This window comes from Epinephelus moara, chromosome 2 (assembly GCF_006386435.1).
Source record: "Epinephelus moara isolate mb chromosome 2, YSFRI_EMoa_1.0, whole genome shotgun sequence".
Lineage (NCBI taxonomy): Eukaryota > Metazoa > Chordata > Actinopteri > Perciformes > Serranidae > Epinephelus > Epinephelus moara.
This window is the reverse complement of record NC_065507.1, coordinates 15950279-15965646: the sequence shown is the minus strand read 5'-3', so window position 1 is coordinate 15965646 and position 15368 is coordinate 15950279. Positions and strand designations below refer to the sequence as shown.

The window sequence follows — 15368 nt, the reverse complement described above, 5'->3', positions numbered from 1 at the left end:
ATATTTCGGCTGCGCTTTGGAAAGCAGAGCTAAATGGTAAACAAACATGGCAGCACACCGGTAAGGTAAGACAACACGTTTACATGTCGTTTTCTATATGTTCTCTGACATTTATCCTAACGATATGAGGCGGTCTTTGTGGAAAAAAAGCTTGTTTAGTGGACTAACTTTGCACTTGAAGTATGCCCTTTCACTCACGTTTTAACAGGTCTGACGCTACTATGCGCCCCGGCTGTATCTAGGCTAACGGCTAACATGCTAACTATTATTTTTATGTCACTAGTCACTTGAAACAAATTTAGGACGATAGGAGACAGGTTGAAATAAACGGAAATTTCCCTTTAAATTAGGAAATAACACAAAAAAAGAAACTGACAGCTTTGGACGACAGGCCTTTACAGAACCAGAAGTGACACTGTTAACACTATTACACACCTTTGCCTTACCGCTACCCTCACCATTATGTGCTGGTTAGTTGGATTGTTTTTCTGCTGCTGTGTTCATAAACATAGGTTATTTATTTTCCTGATGTGCAGTGTATTTCAGCGTTTGTCTCCTTTCACCGTTCTGCTCTCACACACTGCAGCAAATGGATGGCTGCAGGCCACTGATAATCAAACACTGACTTTATAATGTGTTCAACAGAATTTCATTTACTGCTGTTGAAAGTTGGAGAGCACCAAAAACAAACAGCATTTCAATCATTGCTTTTTACATTATGTCTGTGTGACCTTTCTTATGTAAAGCACGTTCAACATAGTATGAGTACATGTTTCTACAAATAAGGACTACGCTTGAGATATCCATTAAGATAGTTTCATTTAAATCATACTCGACACTGAATCACAATAGTTACAAACACTTCAGCCAGTACCTTGAAGGCATAGAAGGTGCAGCTGAGGATGAGCAGGCCATTGTATCCCAGCGGAGCGACCACACCCAGGTTAGTGGTGTTGCAAATGAGGTTGACCTGGCGGATACTGGGGTAGTCATGAATCACCTACAGAAGACGGAGGAGGAATAAAAGTCAATGATAAAAAGCTTTACAAAGTTTATGCTACAAGCAAAACGAAAAACTCTAAATAATGTTTGCCGATATGAGTGTGTTTATATGGACATAAATAAACCCATTTATGGTCAGGTTGTTGGAGTCTCCAGTTTAAAGTGTTCAAGCACGTATACACCATATCCCGTTTTTCAGAAACCAGGATAAGACCTTATCCCGTTTATGAGAAAAGTGAATATCCTTGGTGGAGTGCTACAAAAGAAACTGGGATACTGCTGCATGTACACACCTTACCACATTTTCTGAGAGCCGCTGACTACCCGCACAGGCATGGCTTTAGCCGTGTAACAGAAATAAAAACAATGTTGGCAACGACAGTGTCTCACTTCTTCAGCAATGAAGCAAATTAAAGTCTTTCGGTAATGAAAGAGGCTGCGTATCTTCATCCATTGCTCCCCTTTCCTACATGGTGGCAGACACAGCACTGGTCAAAATGGAGGACAGTGTTATTTCGAGGAGCATAGCTGCTTTCAGGAATAATGTTAGCTGAGTTTTGTGGTGCATTTGTGATTAAGAGAGAAAGACAGTGGATGGTCAGAGCAGACTAATGTTAGCAATCAGAGCAGAGAAGAAATTGCATAGTGTGGTGTTCAGTATTTTCTGTCGCTCTCATCTCCCATTGCTGATTTGTTTTCATAAACATTACAGGTCCCTGCGCAAATAAACTGCAGTAATCAGTAACTAGGTCACTAGTATATTTCATGTAGGGGAATAATCATAACCTGACTTCTCTGTGCTCATGTAAACACCATATCTTGAATAAATAGGATTATAAAAAGGGATACGCCTCATAAACGGGTTATTCATGTCCATGTAAACACCCTGTATGTGACAAGGGTGGCATTAAAATAGAGTGGGGAAGCAGTATAATTTCACAAACTAGCAATTCCCTTCAATACGCTGCCAAATTGAGATCAACACTTAAAGTCTGCTGGCAAAAATGACAAATAGAGTGGAACTGATTAACTACTTTGGATAAAGGCAAGAAAAGTGCTTCATTCAAGATTCTACTGCCAAATAAGCTACAACTGTATGGGTCAAATGGTCTTAAAAACATAAGTGACTTAATAGAAACAGACTCAATGGAGATCACAGGCCTAATTATAAGGTAACTTCTGCTCTTGATTCGCCTTTATGTTTCTCTGTCTCTCGCCTACCTCAGGTGGCTCCATGAGGAAGAGAGCCACGATGATGCCCAGCTGCAGCAGTATGAGGAGGAAGGCAATGATGAGCTGAGCACAGGCAGACATGAAGCGAGGTTTCTTTGTACAGATCTTCTTCTTGCTGCCTGCCAGGATCCGAGCAATGCGGTTTGTCTGGGGTCAGATTGCAAATACCATTTAGTAAAGTATCATACTGGCCCTCATTTATCAATCTGTCATACAAACCAGCTCAGATTTGAGTGCAGAAATCATCTAACAATAGGATTTATGTGCAATTCATGAAAGGTTCTTATCTTGCTGATGACAGTGTATAAACGATCAGGTGTCGATAAATGTGGCCACTGAAAACAACTGTCAATTACATATCCCAACCAAATAGATTCTTGGTTTAGAGGCCTGGCCCCTCAAGTTTATGACATGGAAAGATGTAATTCGGCCAAGAGGAGAAACTTCTCTTAGCCAGAAATGGAAACAATGAAGTCCCAAGTCCATATGGCGGCTATACATTTTTCAGTGATTAATATACGGCTGCAAATACTTGGATGCCAGTCAGAATATGGTCTAATAACAATTCTACAACTCAGTCAGATTTACTAAGGTGAGGTGAGGTGAGGTAAGGTAAGGTAAGGTAAACTTTAATGTCCCTGAGGGGCGATTTGAGATATAGACAGTAGTCCTGTGTACAACAAAACAGACAGTACAGTACATAACACACAGTATCCAGTATCACACTGCAAATGGCGGCGCAGTGGTGAAGTGGTTAGCATTGTTATCTTGCAGCAAAAGGGTTCTTGGTTTGAACGTGGGATTGGGGAGCCCTTCTGTGCGGAGCTTGCATTTATCTCCAGGTACTCCAGCTTCCTCCCACAGTCCAAAGACTGCAGGTTAGGTTAACTGGTGACTCTAAATTGGCCGTATGTGCGAATGTGACCATGAATGGTTGTCTGTCTCTATGTGTCAGCCCTGGGATAGTCTGGTGACCTGTCCAGGGTGTACTGTCTAGGCCCCCAACAGGATAAGTGGTTATGGAAAATGAATAAATGAATGAATGCACTGCAAGTCTTGCATACACGAGCTGAAACCTGACGTGAGATCTGATCGTAGCTTCCACTCACATCTGCATGACAAATGCAGACCAGTTTTCTGTCATGCTTTGGTTTGGTAAATGAGGGTCACTGTATCAAAAATTCCAACCATCTGCTTTCTTTATTTCTACACTGCTGCTACTGTCCTTATGTAGATGTATTAGTAAGAAAAACTTAAAAGATATTGCACACAGTAGTCAAGATCTAGTACGATACGCTCTAGATATTCTTTTATGGGAAGGACATTGCAGTTCGCTGCCATCATTGAATCCTACCTCCCTGTTCCCTCAGCCCTCATTTGAAAAATCCCATGGGCAGGGTTAGGCAGACTGGCCCTGCTTGTAATGTTATAGTACAAATCTGCACTTTTGAGCAACTACAGCCCCTGTTTTTAACCCAGTTTCTTTCTGATTAAGCCCCCCCACAGGTGTATCCCTGGTGCTGACTGTCCAGCATCTGAGGCTTTTCTGTGGCTATTCACTACAGACCACTGATGACCAAGGCAAGTTAGCATAGATCTAATGATAGGAGTGTTCCATGTCTTTCGATGTAACTCCTTTAGCCTTACACCTCTCACAACTGCTTCACCCTACATCTCATACTTATTCCACAGATCCTTAGACATTACCTTGGTGACAAGTGCAGAGTAGCTCATGGCAGGTGACAAGCCTATTCCCAGTCGTTGGAGGTAGCAGTGGATGACATGGGGTTTGGCTATGAGGCTGAAGGTACACAGGTATCCGAGGCAGATCCCAGCCAGTATAATGTAGCACAGCTCCCTACTGGAGGATTTCACTACTGGGGTGTCCCGGAACCTAAACACATCCAAATAAACAATTATGCACAGATAAATGTAAGGGATAACATACAGACATGCAGAAATGCAGATTATATACAATTTAAACATGCACAGTGGTTAAAACTGGGGTAGGCAGTTTAGAGCTCTCTCCCTATATCGCTCTGCTTCATTGATCCACTGTGGACTGCTTTGCTGGGAAAAGGGGAGCAGCGAATTCGGAGACAAACTGTCACCGAGCAACTGCAGCAGCCAGCCACAGCACTGGATCTAACAACAGCAACAGAGTTGGGGAGTCAGGACTGTCCATTCCCTGGCGCTGGTTGCTGCAGCTGCTAGCTGGGGTCCGTCTCGAGAGCTGCTGCCTGCACTTCTCCCATCAAGGTGGTCTGTATCGGCAGGGACACACTGTAATTGTGACACTAGCTAGCTACATTAAAATGAACTTGAACTGGCAGCATATGTGAGCCTTTGGCTACAGCTGGCATCCCTAACCCAAAACTATCCATCCATCCAATTTCAACCACTTAACTGAAGCTGGGTCAGGGGGGCAGCAGGCTGAGCAAAGTATTCCAGATGCAACTCTCCCAAGCAATGCTTTCCAGCACCTTCTGGCAGATCCCAAGGCATTCCCAGGCCAGATGAGATATGTAATCCCTCCAGCGTGTTCTGGGTCTGCCCGAGGCCTCCTATCAGTTGGACATGCCTGGAACACCTCTAATGAGAGGCGTCCAGGAGGCATCCTGATCAGATGCCCGAACCACCTCAACTGAATCCTTTCGACGCAAAGGATCAGCGGCTTTATGCCGAGCTCCCTCCGAATGTCCGAGCTCCTAACCCTCTCTCTAAGGCTGAGCCAAGCCACCTTTTGGAGGAAACCAAAAGTTGTATCCGTGACCTCATTCTTTCGGTCACTACCCAGAGCTCATAACCATAGTTGAGGGTTGGGATGTAGATGAGATCAGCTCTCTCTTCACCATGATGGTCTGGCACAGTGCCCGCATCACTGCAGATGCTGCGCCAAACTGCCAATCCATCTCACGCTCCATTCTACCCTCACTCATGAACAAGACCCCAAGATACTTGAACTCCCTCACTTGGGGCAGTAACTCTCTTCCAACTGTTATCAACATTTTCTCTACATCTCTGAAATGCGTTGCCAATATTGACACACGTTTAATTTTACTTATTTATTTATTTATTGTCAGACTTGCTTTTAGACTTTTTTTTGGTTGCTTGACAATGTAGGCAGTTGTTGCCAATGCTGCAATAGCAACTTTTTCTGCAGGATTCTCCGCCATTGAATCAAGCTTTTACAGAAGAGACGTGCATGTGCATTTGTCTTTGTAGAGCAGCCAATAGGAATGCCCTCTCTCTGAAATGACCTGTGATAGGCCAAAGTCTACAGTCACTGCCTACATTTTCTAAAGCCTAAATGCAGAGCCCAGTAAAGGTTCAGAAGTCTGGTTTTCTCCCATACTACTTGAATTGCAGTATGCTCAAGGGTTATTATGGGATTTTTGCCCAATAAAGCAGAGTAACAAATAAATAAAACTGTCTATCACAGCTTTAAGAAAAGAGTAGGTATGGTTTTGAATTGTCTTTCTCAGCTCTTATATTTTCTAAGACAGATGAGAGAATGATTACCTGATGAAGACTGCAGTGACAAAGAAGGTGAACATTAGACCAAGGCAGGCAAAGACCACAGCAGCAATGGGTTCAGGATCTCCCCACCGCAGATACTCCACTGGGATTGGGTCACAGCCTGGGCATAGAAGAATGAAAAGATGCAGTTCTTGAGACAAAATTAATCAAAGACTTCTTTAATGTGTGTGAAGCTTAGCAAAATGATAATACAGAGTAAGCTTTAGGCAAGACTGTCATATTTTGCCACACATTTAACTGTATCTTTATCTCTATCAATCTCTATTTCACTGTTGCTCTTGTAGTGCAGATTTTCCTTTTACACTTCTTTCTTTGCCTCTTACATCATACTGCCTTTTGACCTTGCAATACATACTTCTCCATTTTCCACACTTTCATCCATGTCTCTATTTCTCCCCTTCGGTGTTCATCATTCAATCTTTGTATCTGTTTCCTGTCACTCTCTTTTTTTCTGTAATGCCTCATCCATCACTGTCCCTCTGTTTTCCCCCTAATATCTCCCTTATCTCTCCTCATCCTCATCCCTCCTACCTTTCTCCCTAATTCTCTCCCTCCCTCCATCTCTGTCTTCCTCCTAGGCAGGGAGATAAAGTGTCATTAATTAAAGGGACAGTTCTAATTATGAACCGTCTTCACGTTTGCTGAAATTATCTGGCTGGTTGGTCTAGACATACTGTAGCAGCAGGGACGCATGTAGACACTTTAACAAACTTTCTGTCCCGATACTTCTTCACATTTCCCCCCATCTTAACTCTCTCTATCTCCCTGCTTCTCCCTTGCCCTTACTGTAACCCTCTCTTACAGACATGCACAAACACACACGCCTGCAAGCACACACACCTGTTCATACAGTAATGTGAATCACAGAGAGAGTAAGAGTCATTATAAAAGACTCAAGTAATTTAATGACTTTGTCTCTAACACGGTCAATAAAGTTTATCAAATCAGTGAAGTGGTTAGGTCTAGGGGCATAAACAGCAGCCTAATTGCTAAATGGGAGCCAAGGGGATGGAAACAAACAGACAGAAAATAAGTCAGGCGCAAGCACTCTGCAGAGGATGTGGCTCACTTGCCGGCTTGCATCACTGAAAAGCTCAAAGTGCCATTTCAGTTAAAACTGAGTAAAATCTATATAAATCATGATGTAAACAGTGTTAGAGTACTGAACAACATGCAGTGTGTCTAGAACAAAATAATCTGTCCAATAATTTTATAACATAAACCATGCAAAATGTCAAAATAGAGCAGCTTCACAACAAAATCAGTTACTTGTATGAAAATGTAACTGTTTAACATCATGGAGGTTTTTTAATACTTAAAGCTACAGTTGGTGTTCTTTGAAACTGTCACTATATTCTGAAAGAAGCACATGAGACGGATTGTCTGTGAAAAAAAAAATCATGTCCCTCCTCTTCCTGCTGCCTCTAATGGCATTCGCTGGAATCGAGCCGAGGAGTCTCTACCACAGCCGTCAATTACATCAGTCACTGCTCGTGTACGGTCAAACTGTCAAACTGTGCAGCGCTGATCATACATGAATCAACATTCTGTTACAACATTGCCAGTTTGTCATTTTCAGAAGAAATCGGCAAGTATGTTTTCAGACACATATTTTAGTGTACTGTTTAGCTGCAAAATGAGAAACTTTGTGACCCAGTCGCCATGTTGGAATTAGTCAATCAAAGTACCAAGCACCGCCCACCAGCCAGACCAACTGTCTCATTTTACAGCCGAACACAGTGGTGTGAGGTAGTTACGTCGGGCCCCAGTGCATACATGACTTCAACACAGCATCACTCACTGCCGTAACAACGGCCCTTTTGGGTGAAAGTTTTGAACTCGACCCAGGAGAGACGCTAGTCGCAGCTAGGAGTTCATAATGCCAAAAAGTTGCTGCATTGTTCACTGCACAGCAAACAATTAAAAAAAAAAACAGAATTGCGATTTGCTTTGCCCCTGGATAGAGTGAAGATTGGGGAAAGAAGAAATCTGTGGCTCACAGCCATCAAACGGCAGGGTAAAGACGGAAAGCTGTGGGATCCAGCCAGTCACTACATCTAACGTTATGTCTGTGGCAGGCACTTCATCATAGGTTATTTGGCTAATGTTAGCTAGCTATCTAAAGTCAGTTGATCAGCAAACAATAGCATGAGATGTTCAAAGCCAAGAAGCTAATTCTAATGAATGTTAAGTAATGAATCGACAGGACATGAATTGAATGAATGAAGGGTCATTCGTCCACACAGAGGCTGGCAGCTGAAAAGGGCACACACCTGCTATCATTTTCACTTTCTCGTCGTACCGAAGGCGATCAGGACCTCTTAAACTCTCTCGGTAGCATGTAGCCTGACTGGCCATTTCATCCAAAGGGGAAAGACTCAACTGATCTGTTTTTATTTACACTTTACGTGTGTGAAGAGCTCTGCCGCCAGTCAAAATCCCATGTTTCTATCACCTATGACGTCACCGGCATGCGACCCGTTATAGTTCGTTGTAGTCCTGTTGAAGTCATGTATGCTATTATGATAGCCCCATAGTGTACGCTATTGTGCACATATGGTCTCGTCACATCAAAGACTTCATCATCATTATAGAAATTATTCATTTAACTTAACAATTTTAATTGTTTAATAGTATATTTATAGATTTTACAGCTTACAGAAATATAATAATATTTTTGTGTTCGATAGCTACTGACTATTCAATTTGTTTTCTAAAAAAAAAGAAAAACTTTGACAAAGATGGGATTGCCTTTTTGAGGACATATATAGCAAATGGCACCATTTTTAAATGAATACTAATCTCTCTACAGGCCTCTCCACTCCAGGGGCCCCTGTGCAATTGCACTGCCTGCACTATCTATATTTACACCCCTGGTTTCAGCAAATACAATTGCAGTTATTCTTTTTTATAAAAGTTACCAACTGTAGCTTTAAGTATATCCCCTCTTGAAGACACAAGCACTACAGTAACTGTCCTGCCTAGCAATGAGGGGTGAGGACCACCCATCCATGAAAATGCAAGGTGGGAGGAAGCATTTGCTGAGAATTTAGCTCCAATTAATCCTGCTCAAATTAATCTAGATGTTGGGGCTGAAAATCCCAGATCAGTGTTTTCCTCATGGGTTTTTCTCAGAGTAGTCGAAAAAGCATCGGCTACATCGGCATTTTAATACTTAATTAGTTCACGAAATCTGCAGGAAATGGTGTTGTGTTTGACCCTGGGCCAAACTGCTGCAGTGAGGGGGAGGGAGAGCGTTTGGAGGGTTCAGTCGATATAAAGTTTTGAAGCAAACTCTTTCAAACATTTACAATCAAACTGTGGAACTTTACTGATCAGTGGAGAGGCTCAAATCCCAAAGCTAATCCTCCCTTTTTCTGCTCCTTTCACTCTCCCTGGCCGCTGCTTCTGTCAGTATTTATCTCCATCTCGCTCTTTTTCTCTTTCAGCCTCACTTTTTCTTCTTCTTCATGTTTCTCAGTCTCTTTCCTCTCGCTCTCTTTTTTCTTGTTTTTGCTCTATTCCTGTCACCAAAACTCTCCCGTTGCTTTCTATGGTTTTCACACCCACTGTACCTCTGTCCCTGCCAGCTGAGACCTTGCTCTTTCTCCTCTGTTCCCTCTGCCTCTTTATCTCTCCCTCTCTTCATCTCTCTTTCTTTTTGGCCTCAGGGAGAGAGATCAAAATGTCTGCTGGAGGAACAGGGCAAGCAGTTTGTTTACACCTCATTATTACTGTTCCATATAGCCTCGCTGGGGAACACGCAGCACTTATTGTTGATGAAATGAGTTGCACAGAAGAACTCACACACATGTGCATGCAGTCAAACACACACAAAGTAATACATGGGTAACCCTGATCACTCTTTCAATTCGTTCTCTCCCCCTTTTTTATACTGCCAACTTTCTCTTTGTCATTTTTTCACGGGTTTGCTCCCTGTTTTAGTGTACGGATGCTTCTCTCGCTGGCAGTGAAGCTCTATCTGAATTTTCAGCAGGGCTCGATTCATGTTTTAATCATTGAGCTTGGTGAGGAGCTAGCAAGCAGTATAATGAGCAGCTGAAAGCATAACAAGGCAATATCCAACCGCTTCCAACGCAATGGAGAGGAAATAAATTTTCATTGCAACTGAAGTGCATTTGCATTGAAAGCTGCTCTTGATGCAGAATAATTAAAACACTGGTGACCATGTTGGCAACAAATTAAAGGGATGAGAGAAAGAAAGGGGAGGGGAGGGTGAAACTGAGAAATTTTCTCATTTTTTCTTTCTAATGTTACTGGTACAGGACTTACTGTATAAAAAATATGCTGTAATGGCTTGCTGTATCAGGAAAAACACAACTATCTAATTCTACTAAACATCCTTTACCCTATGACCCTACACACACACATGCACACACACATACACTGCACAGTTTCCTTTGAGCCTCACTACTGCATCAGTATTACAGCATTTTCATGCAGGAGCACAGTCAAATACTGTCGCTTCATGTGCTCATTGCAGTGATTCTATTCAAGAGTTGTCTTGACAGAGTGGAAACATCTCTGCGATTGCATTTACATATTATAAATAAACATGTGGGAATGCACACACAAACACACAGACACTGACCTGTGAGGTCATCTGTAGGCCAGGAGCCCAGTTCACAGGCTCGGCAGGTGTACTCGTCAAACACAAACTCATTTTCTTTACAGGGAGTGCACGTCCAGCAGCAGCTCACTTCACCCTTGCGAATCACCTGGAAGGGACAGAATGCATGTCTGTGTGAGTACCCATACCTTTGTGTAGTGCATGCTTGCAACTCATGGGCACCAGCCACTGGAGCCTTTTATTCCACTAATAATATAATATAAGCCAGTAGTTCGTATATAACCTATGTAATCAATAACGCTGTGATTGCGTGACCAAACTGACGGGAGTAAAGACAAGAGTAAAAACATAGTATAAAGAGCAAAAGTATGTGTAAGCAGACAGGTAAGGTCACCATTTATAGTCCACTAATTCAGACGATATCCAAAACATTCTCACGCTAACCTCGTCACATACTGACATTTGGTCATGGACTTTCCAAGTCCAGATACGACGTGAAAGGTACCCTGGTGCGTTGGTTGTTGACGTTCTGGGATGCCGTGTCAAGCTCTGCCTGTTACATGCATTGTCTTCTTTCAAAATACACTTCCTTTCTCACAGGAAATTTACCGTTTACATATTTCAAAATAAACTACGCCGGTACAACAACACAAATTTCCTTTTTATCCTTCATGGGTTTAGGCAACTAATGCACATGGTTAGGTTTAGGAAAAAAGAACAGGGTTTGGCTTTATAGTCTTACAAGAAACGAACACCACTCTCCCAGGTGAAGGTCGGTGTTTGTTGGACCCATGCACCATGCGTCATGCCCATCCTACTGAAACTTTCACCACCTTAACTTTCGTTCCACTGCGTTTCTCCTTGACGTCAACAAGCATCTGAAACTGTACCAGCGACCGGCTGCGTGTCATGCTGAAGTTAAAGGACGGCTTTTTTGTCAGTGTCTGATGCCGCAAGTCACTGCCCAAGGACTGGATTTCGATGACTGTGGAGTGAGACTAGGTTGAGATATCATACGAACCACTGAATGAGGATACGTTGGTGAAGTAAATACTCTATGGGAGTGTGCTGGATTGACTATATTGCCTTTTTAACTTTAACTGACTGCAAAGGAGGGGAAAATAATCACTGCCACAACATGCAACCAGGGGCTGAGACGCTGGCAAAATGCCTGTAGCTAGCTCAACACATTAGATTTCAGCATGTCAAAGGATTATTTCAGCACCCTATGTCTTCCAGAGAGGAAAAGGAACACTGACAAACTCAATATTATCTCTCTATCTCATTGTCCTCCTCCATCCACCTAATTGCCTGTATCCACATTTGTCTTCTTAATGGTTCAGTTTTTCAGTTTGGCATCTTATAAGACTACATTCTGGATTATTCACACTGTTGGTCATGCATTCCACCACACAGAAGCTTTATGCATTTTTCTGTTGTCTGCTAGCAAACTAAAGTGACTATGAGATACCTTCATGCAATACAAAGTCACTGGAGAGCAATGGATTGTTGTCCTCTCTGGAGTGGGTGGAACTTAATTGCGTTCGTCTCTATGTAAGCTGACATTTTATCTGTATGAGTAATCTTACCTTAATCTGTCCCTTGTCACAGGGTTCACTGCAGACTGACTTGATCATGGTGTCTTTGTTGGGCCAGATTTCATCGTCATCTATCTTCAAGCCTCTGTTGTCCCAACTGCCGACATTTATGTAGTCATAGTAGTCATTCCCCATCTTTTTAAAGTTCATTATTTCATACCTGTGGATGAGAGGTACACAGCATACATCCGACACATGAACACCCACATAGTCATACACCTATCGAATATGTGACAGCTCTGTTACAGTTACAGTTTGTACCTGCCAGGTGAGTCTCCATTTGCATCAAATAAGATGCCCTCTCCTGACACGCCTGTGAAGTTGGTTTTCATCAAGAAGTCCAGCAGTGTAGCACCATCTATAGGTCGCATGGCATCACACAGGCCCTTAAAATACATAAACAATCAAGTCATATCCAACATAAATGCCCTGACCCAGAGCTTAACAATCACTGTTTCATGTAAGTTTTGTGAGCGCACAAGTAACTTTGGAGATGGTTGTATTCACGCTGATAAAATACAAATAACATGAACAGTAAAATATTTCTTTAGTTAAATCTCAGCTTCATTACAGTACATTCAAATTATAATTACTGTGCAGTTGGACTAAAATAATATAAAGATAAACTTGAAGCGATCTAAACACCAGCAGACAGGATGAGTCATCCCCCCAAGTTTAATGAAAATTGAATGTATGGTGAGCGGTGCCAAGCTGAATCATCTCATGACATTCAGTCAGAATTGAACCCTTGTGTCCATAATATTACACTCCAGTTTACATGTCTGCAAGGAGAAAATCTGAAGTCATTACCACAAAGTTACAACGAATGTGAGCCATAATCTGTACAAGTTAAGCAGCACTTATGTATCTTCTTCGGTATTTTCTGTCTGAGCTAAATGTGTTTTAGTTTCGTACCTTTCCGTCTAAATCAGCACATAATTAATTAGTTATGTTATTATAGTTTACGCCATCATCCAGGTTGCCATTTTGCACTTTTCTTGTGAAGTGTATAATGCGACAATAAGTCAAAAATAGCCACCATGGTAACAAGGTCAAATATAATATGGCAGCATTACCCAGCTGGCACCTTCTTTTGCCCCCATTCATCTCCCTCCTTTATCTCCTTGCTGTGTCCTAGAGTGTTCCTCTATTCATCCATCAGAACAGTACATACCTGATAGCCTGGGCAGAGCGCCCGTTGCATGTTATGCAGACCATATGCCATTGAGTAGATGGCATTGATGACAAATCCCATCTTAGTGTCCTGTGCATACTGCTGCCGAAGTGACTCTCGCTCTGCAGAGGTGGGTGGGTAGAGTCGGGGGGGAGGGAGGATTGGGTTGGTGAGGAAGAGTGGGAAGAGAAAGGCAGGTATATCAGAGAAACTCTTAATTTCCCCTCTAGTTTTATGAAACACAGCATGCTTTTTTTTCCCCTGACATCAAAGACCGCTCTCTTTCCTCTCGTTTCTTCTCATCGGCCGCTTCCCACCTCCACATCTCTTTCTGTCTGCCTCTCTCTGTGTCCTGTTCATTTGTATTTCACGTCCCATTTCATTAGAATACATGAGACATGACTCCCTTTGATGCAGCTCTCGCACACCGTTTTGCCTATGAATGGAGAGAATGAAACAGAGAGAGAAAGACGAGAGGAGGAGACGAATACAAAGAAGTAAAGGGAGGGTGCGCTCACAGCCACAAGGGATATCTCCAGATGAACCGGAAAGCTGTGTGCATCCATATGGTGTGTGTGTGTTCAGCCAGTCTGTTTGTATGTTATTTGCATTAATAATGGCCACTCTGAAAGCCTATCAATAAAAGTGCAGATCGTAACTGTAGCTTGTTATGTTGAACCAAAGCAATGCAGCCTCTGTCTTTCTCTGTACCCCAGATGGTCGTGGTCAAAACTGAAGTACTAACTCAAAAACACTGGGTCGTCTCTGTCCATACTCACTGCCACAGGTGTTCAATAGGTAACATTCAGGTCTTATCCCCATTGCCCTTGTATGTTTTTGTGTGTCTGTACTCACTGCTACAGGTGCGGTTGTATTTGCTGCTCTCCTGCGGGTGACCTTTAAGTCGACAGTGGAAGCGATGCTGCCAGAACTCCGGAAACCAGGGATTCCTGAGGTTGTTTTCAGGACGAAGTTTAAGGTAGTACTCATCAAACCATTTTACATCAGCCGACTGGAGCTTGATGGTAATACCACCCGCTGCTTCCCTCACATAGCCATCTGTTACATCGTACCGGTCCGCCCAACCGTCGCTGCAAAGAAACACAGGGAAAGACAAGTATAAAAGTTTAGCAAACTCAAAAAATGAAAATACCTGCTCCACTGTTTCACAATCAAAACAAAATTTGCATTGATTCCTCTGAATATGTGGTGGAGTCATTTGATTATTTCCAAATACGTGTGCGGATTGTACTGCACAAGCCGTTTATAGAACCTGATTAGACATTTTATGCTTTTCAGAGGTATTTTTTTGTGGAGAAGCCTAAGGGTGAGCCTCCCAGTGGCAAACCTTTAAGGTAAAACACACTGTCATTACAATGCAGCATGTCATATGACACTTGTCAAGCGCCAAGCCTATGTCAAATGGTGTTGTTGTGCTGTGGCGGCCATTTTTCATGAAGTTGTTGTAACTTGAGCATACATTGTCCAATCTGTCCCAGCCTCATGCCATCTACATGCCTAAATTAAGTTACAGACATAGCGCCACCTACTGGCAACAGGAAATGACATGTTTTATACATTGACATACTTGTCCGACACGGTGACCAGATCCTCCTGACGCTTACCTGTGAGAATTGTGAGTTTAAATCGAAGGACACTGCCGTGGTGACACCTTATTCGCCTAAAAACAGGAAGTTGTTGTAGCTTCCATGTACCTTGTTCAACCTGCCCCAAATTTCCCTTGTTTTATAATGTTCCAGGACTGAAGCTACTAACATGCAAATAAGACGTCATGGTGATTGTGCCACTTACTGCAAACAGGAAGTATGACTTGTCAGACAATTATCTTTGGATTTACATGATGCAACTGATGTACAGAAACATGATGCATAATTAGTATGTTCTCCTGTGCCCCATAGTGGACACAGAAAGAAGTACCAAATGTGAAATAGGTCATTTCAGCACCCACACTCTATGAAGGATATACCATCTCACTCCTGCGTGCAGTGTCTGACTTTCACAAAAACCAACAGCAGCATCAGCCAACATCCTGCCAGTACCCTCAACGTGAGTGACGGTGCCAGGGCACGTTCATGGCTGCTTGCAGCTTTAATTAAACTTGATTTCTCACCTGAAGTGCTAACCTCCAGATAACTTGCCAGGCAATACCCTTTTTGTCATTGTCTATATAATGACAGGATTGTGGGTCGTGTAGCACATGATATCTTTT

At 42.6% G+C, this 15368-nt stretch overlaps 1 protein-coding gene across 1 annotated transcript in view; it reads right to left on the bottom strand.

Annotated features, from left to right (window-relative positions):
- The window catches only part of grm5b (glutamate receptor, metabotropic 5b), an 83863-nt gene that overhangs the window by 6722 nt on the left and 61773 nt on the right, over positions 1–15368 (bottom strand). Inside the window, exons 6-14 of the mRNA XM_050067536.1 lie at positions 13994–14229; positions 13139–13260; positions 12226–12350; positions 11956–12124; positions 10388–10514; positions 5758–5875; positions 3943–4129; positions 2224–2382; positions 875–1000 (exon numbers count right to left, since the gene is read on the bottom strand). Coding sequence (XP_049923493.1) covers positions 875–1000; positions 2224–2382; positions 3943–4129; positions 5758–5875; positions 10388–10514; positions 11956–12124; positions 12226–12350; positions 13139–13260; positions 13994–14229 — 1369 coding nt within the window. The remainder of the gene's footprint in view (positions 1–874; positions 1001–2223; positions 2383–3942; positions 4130–5757; positions 5876–10387; positions 10515–11955; positions 12125–12225; positions 12351–13138; positions 13261–13993; positions 14230–15368) is intronic.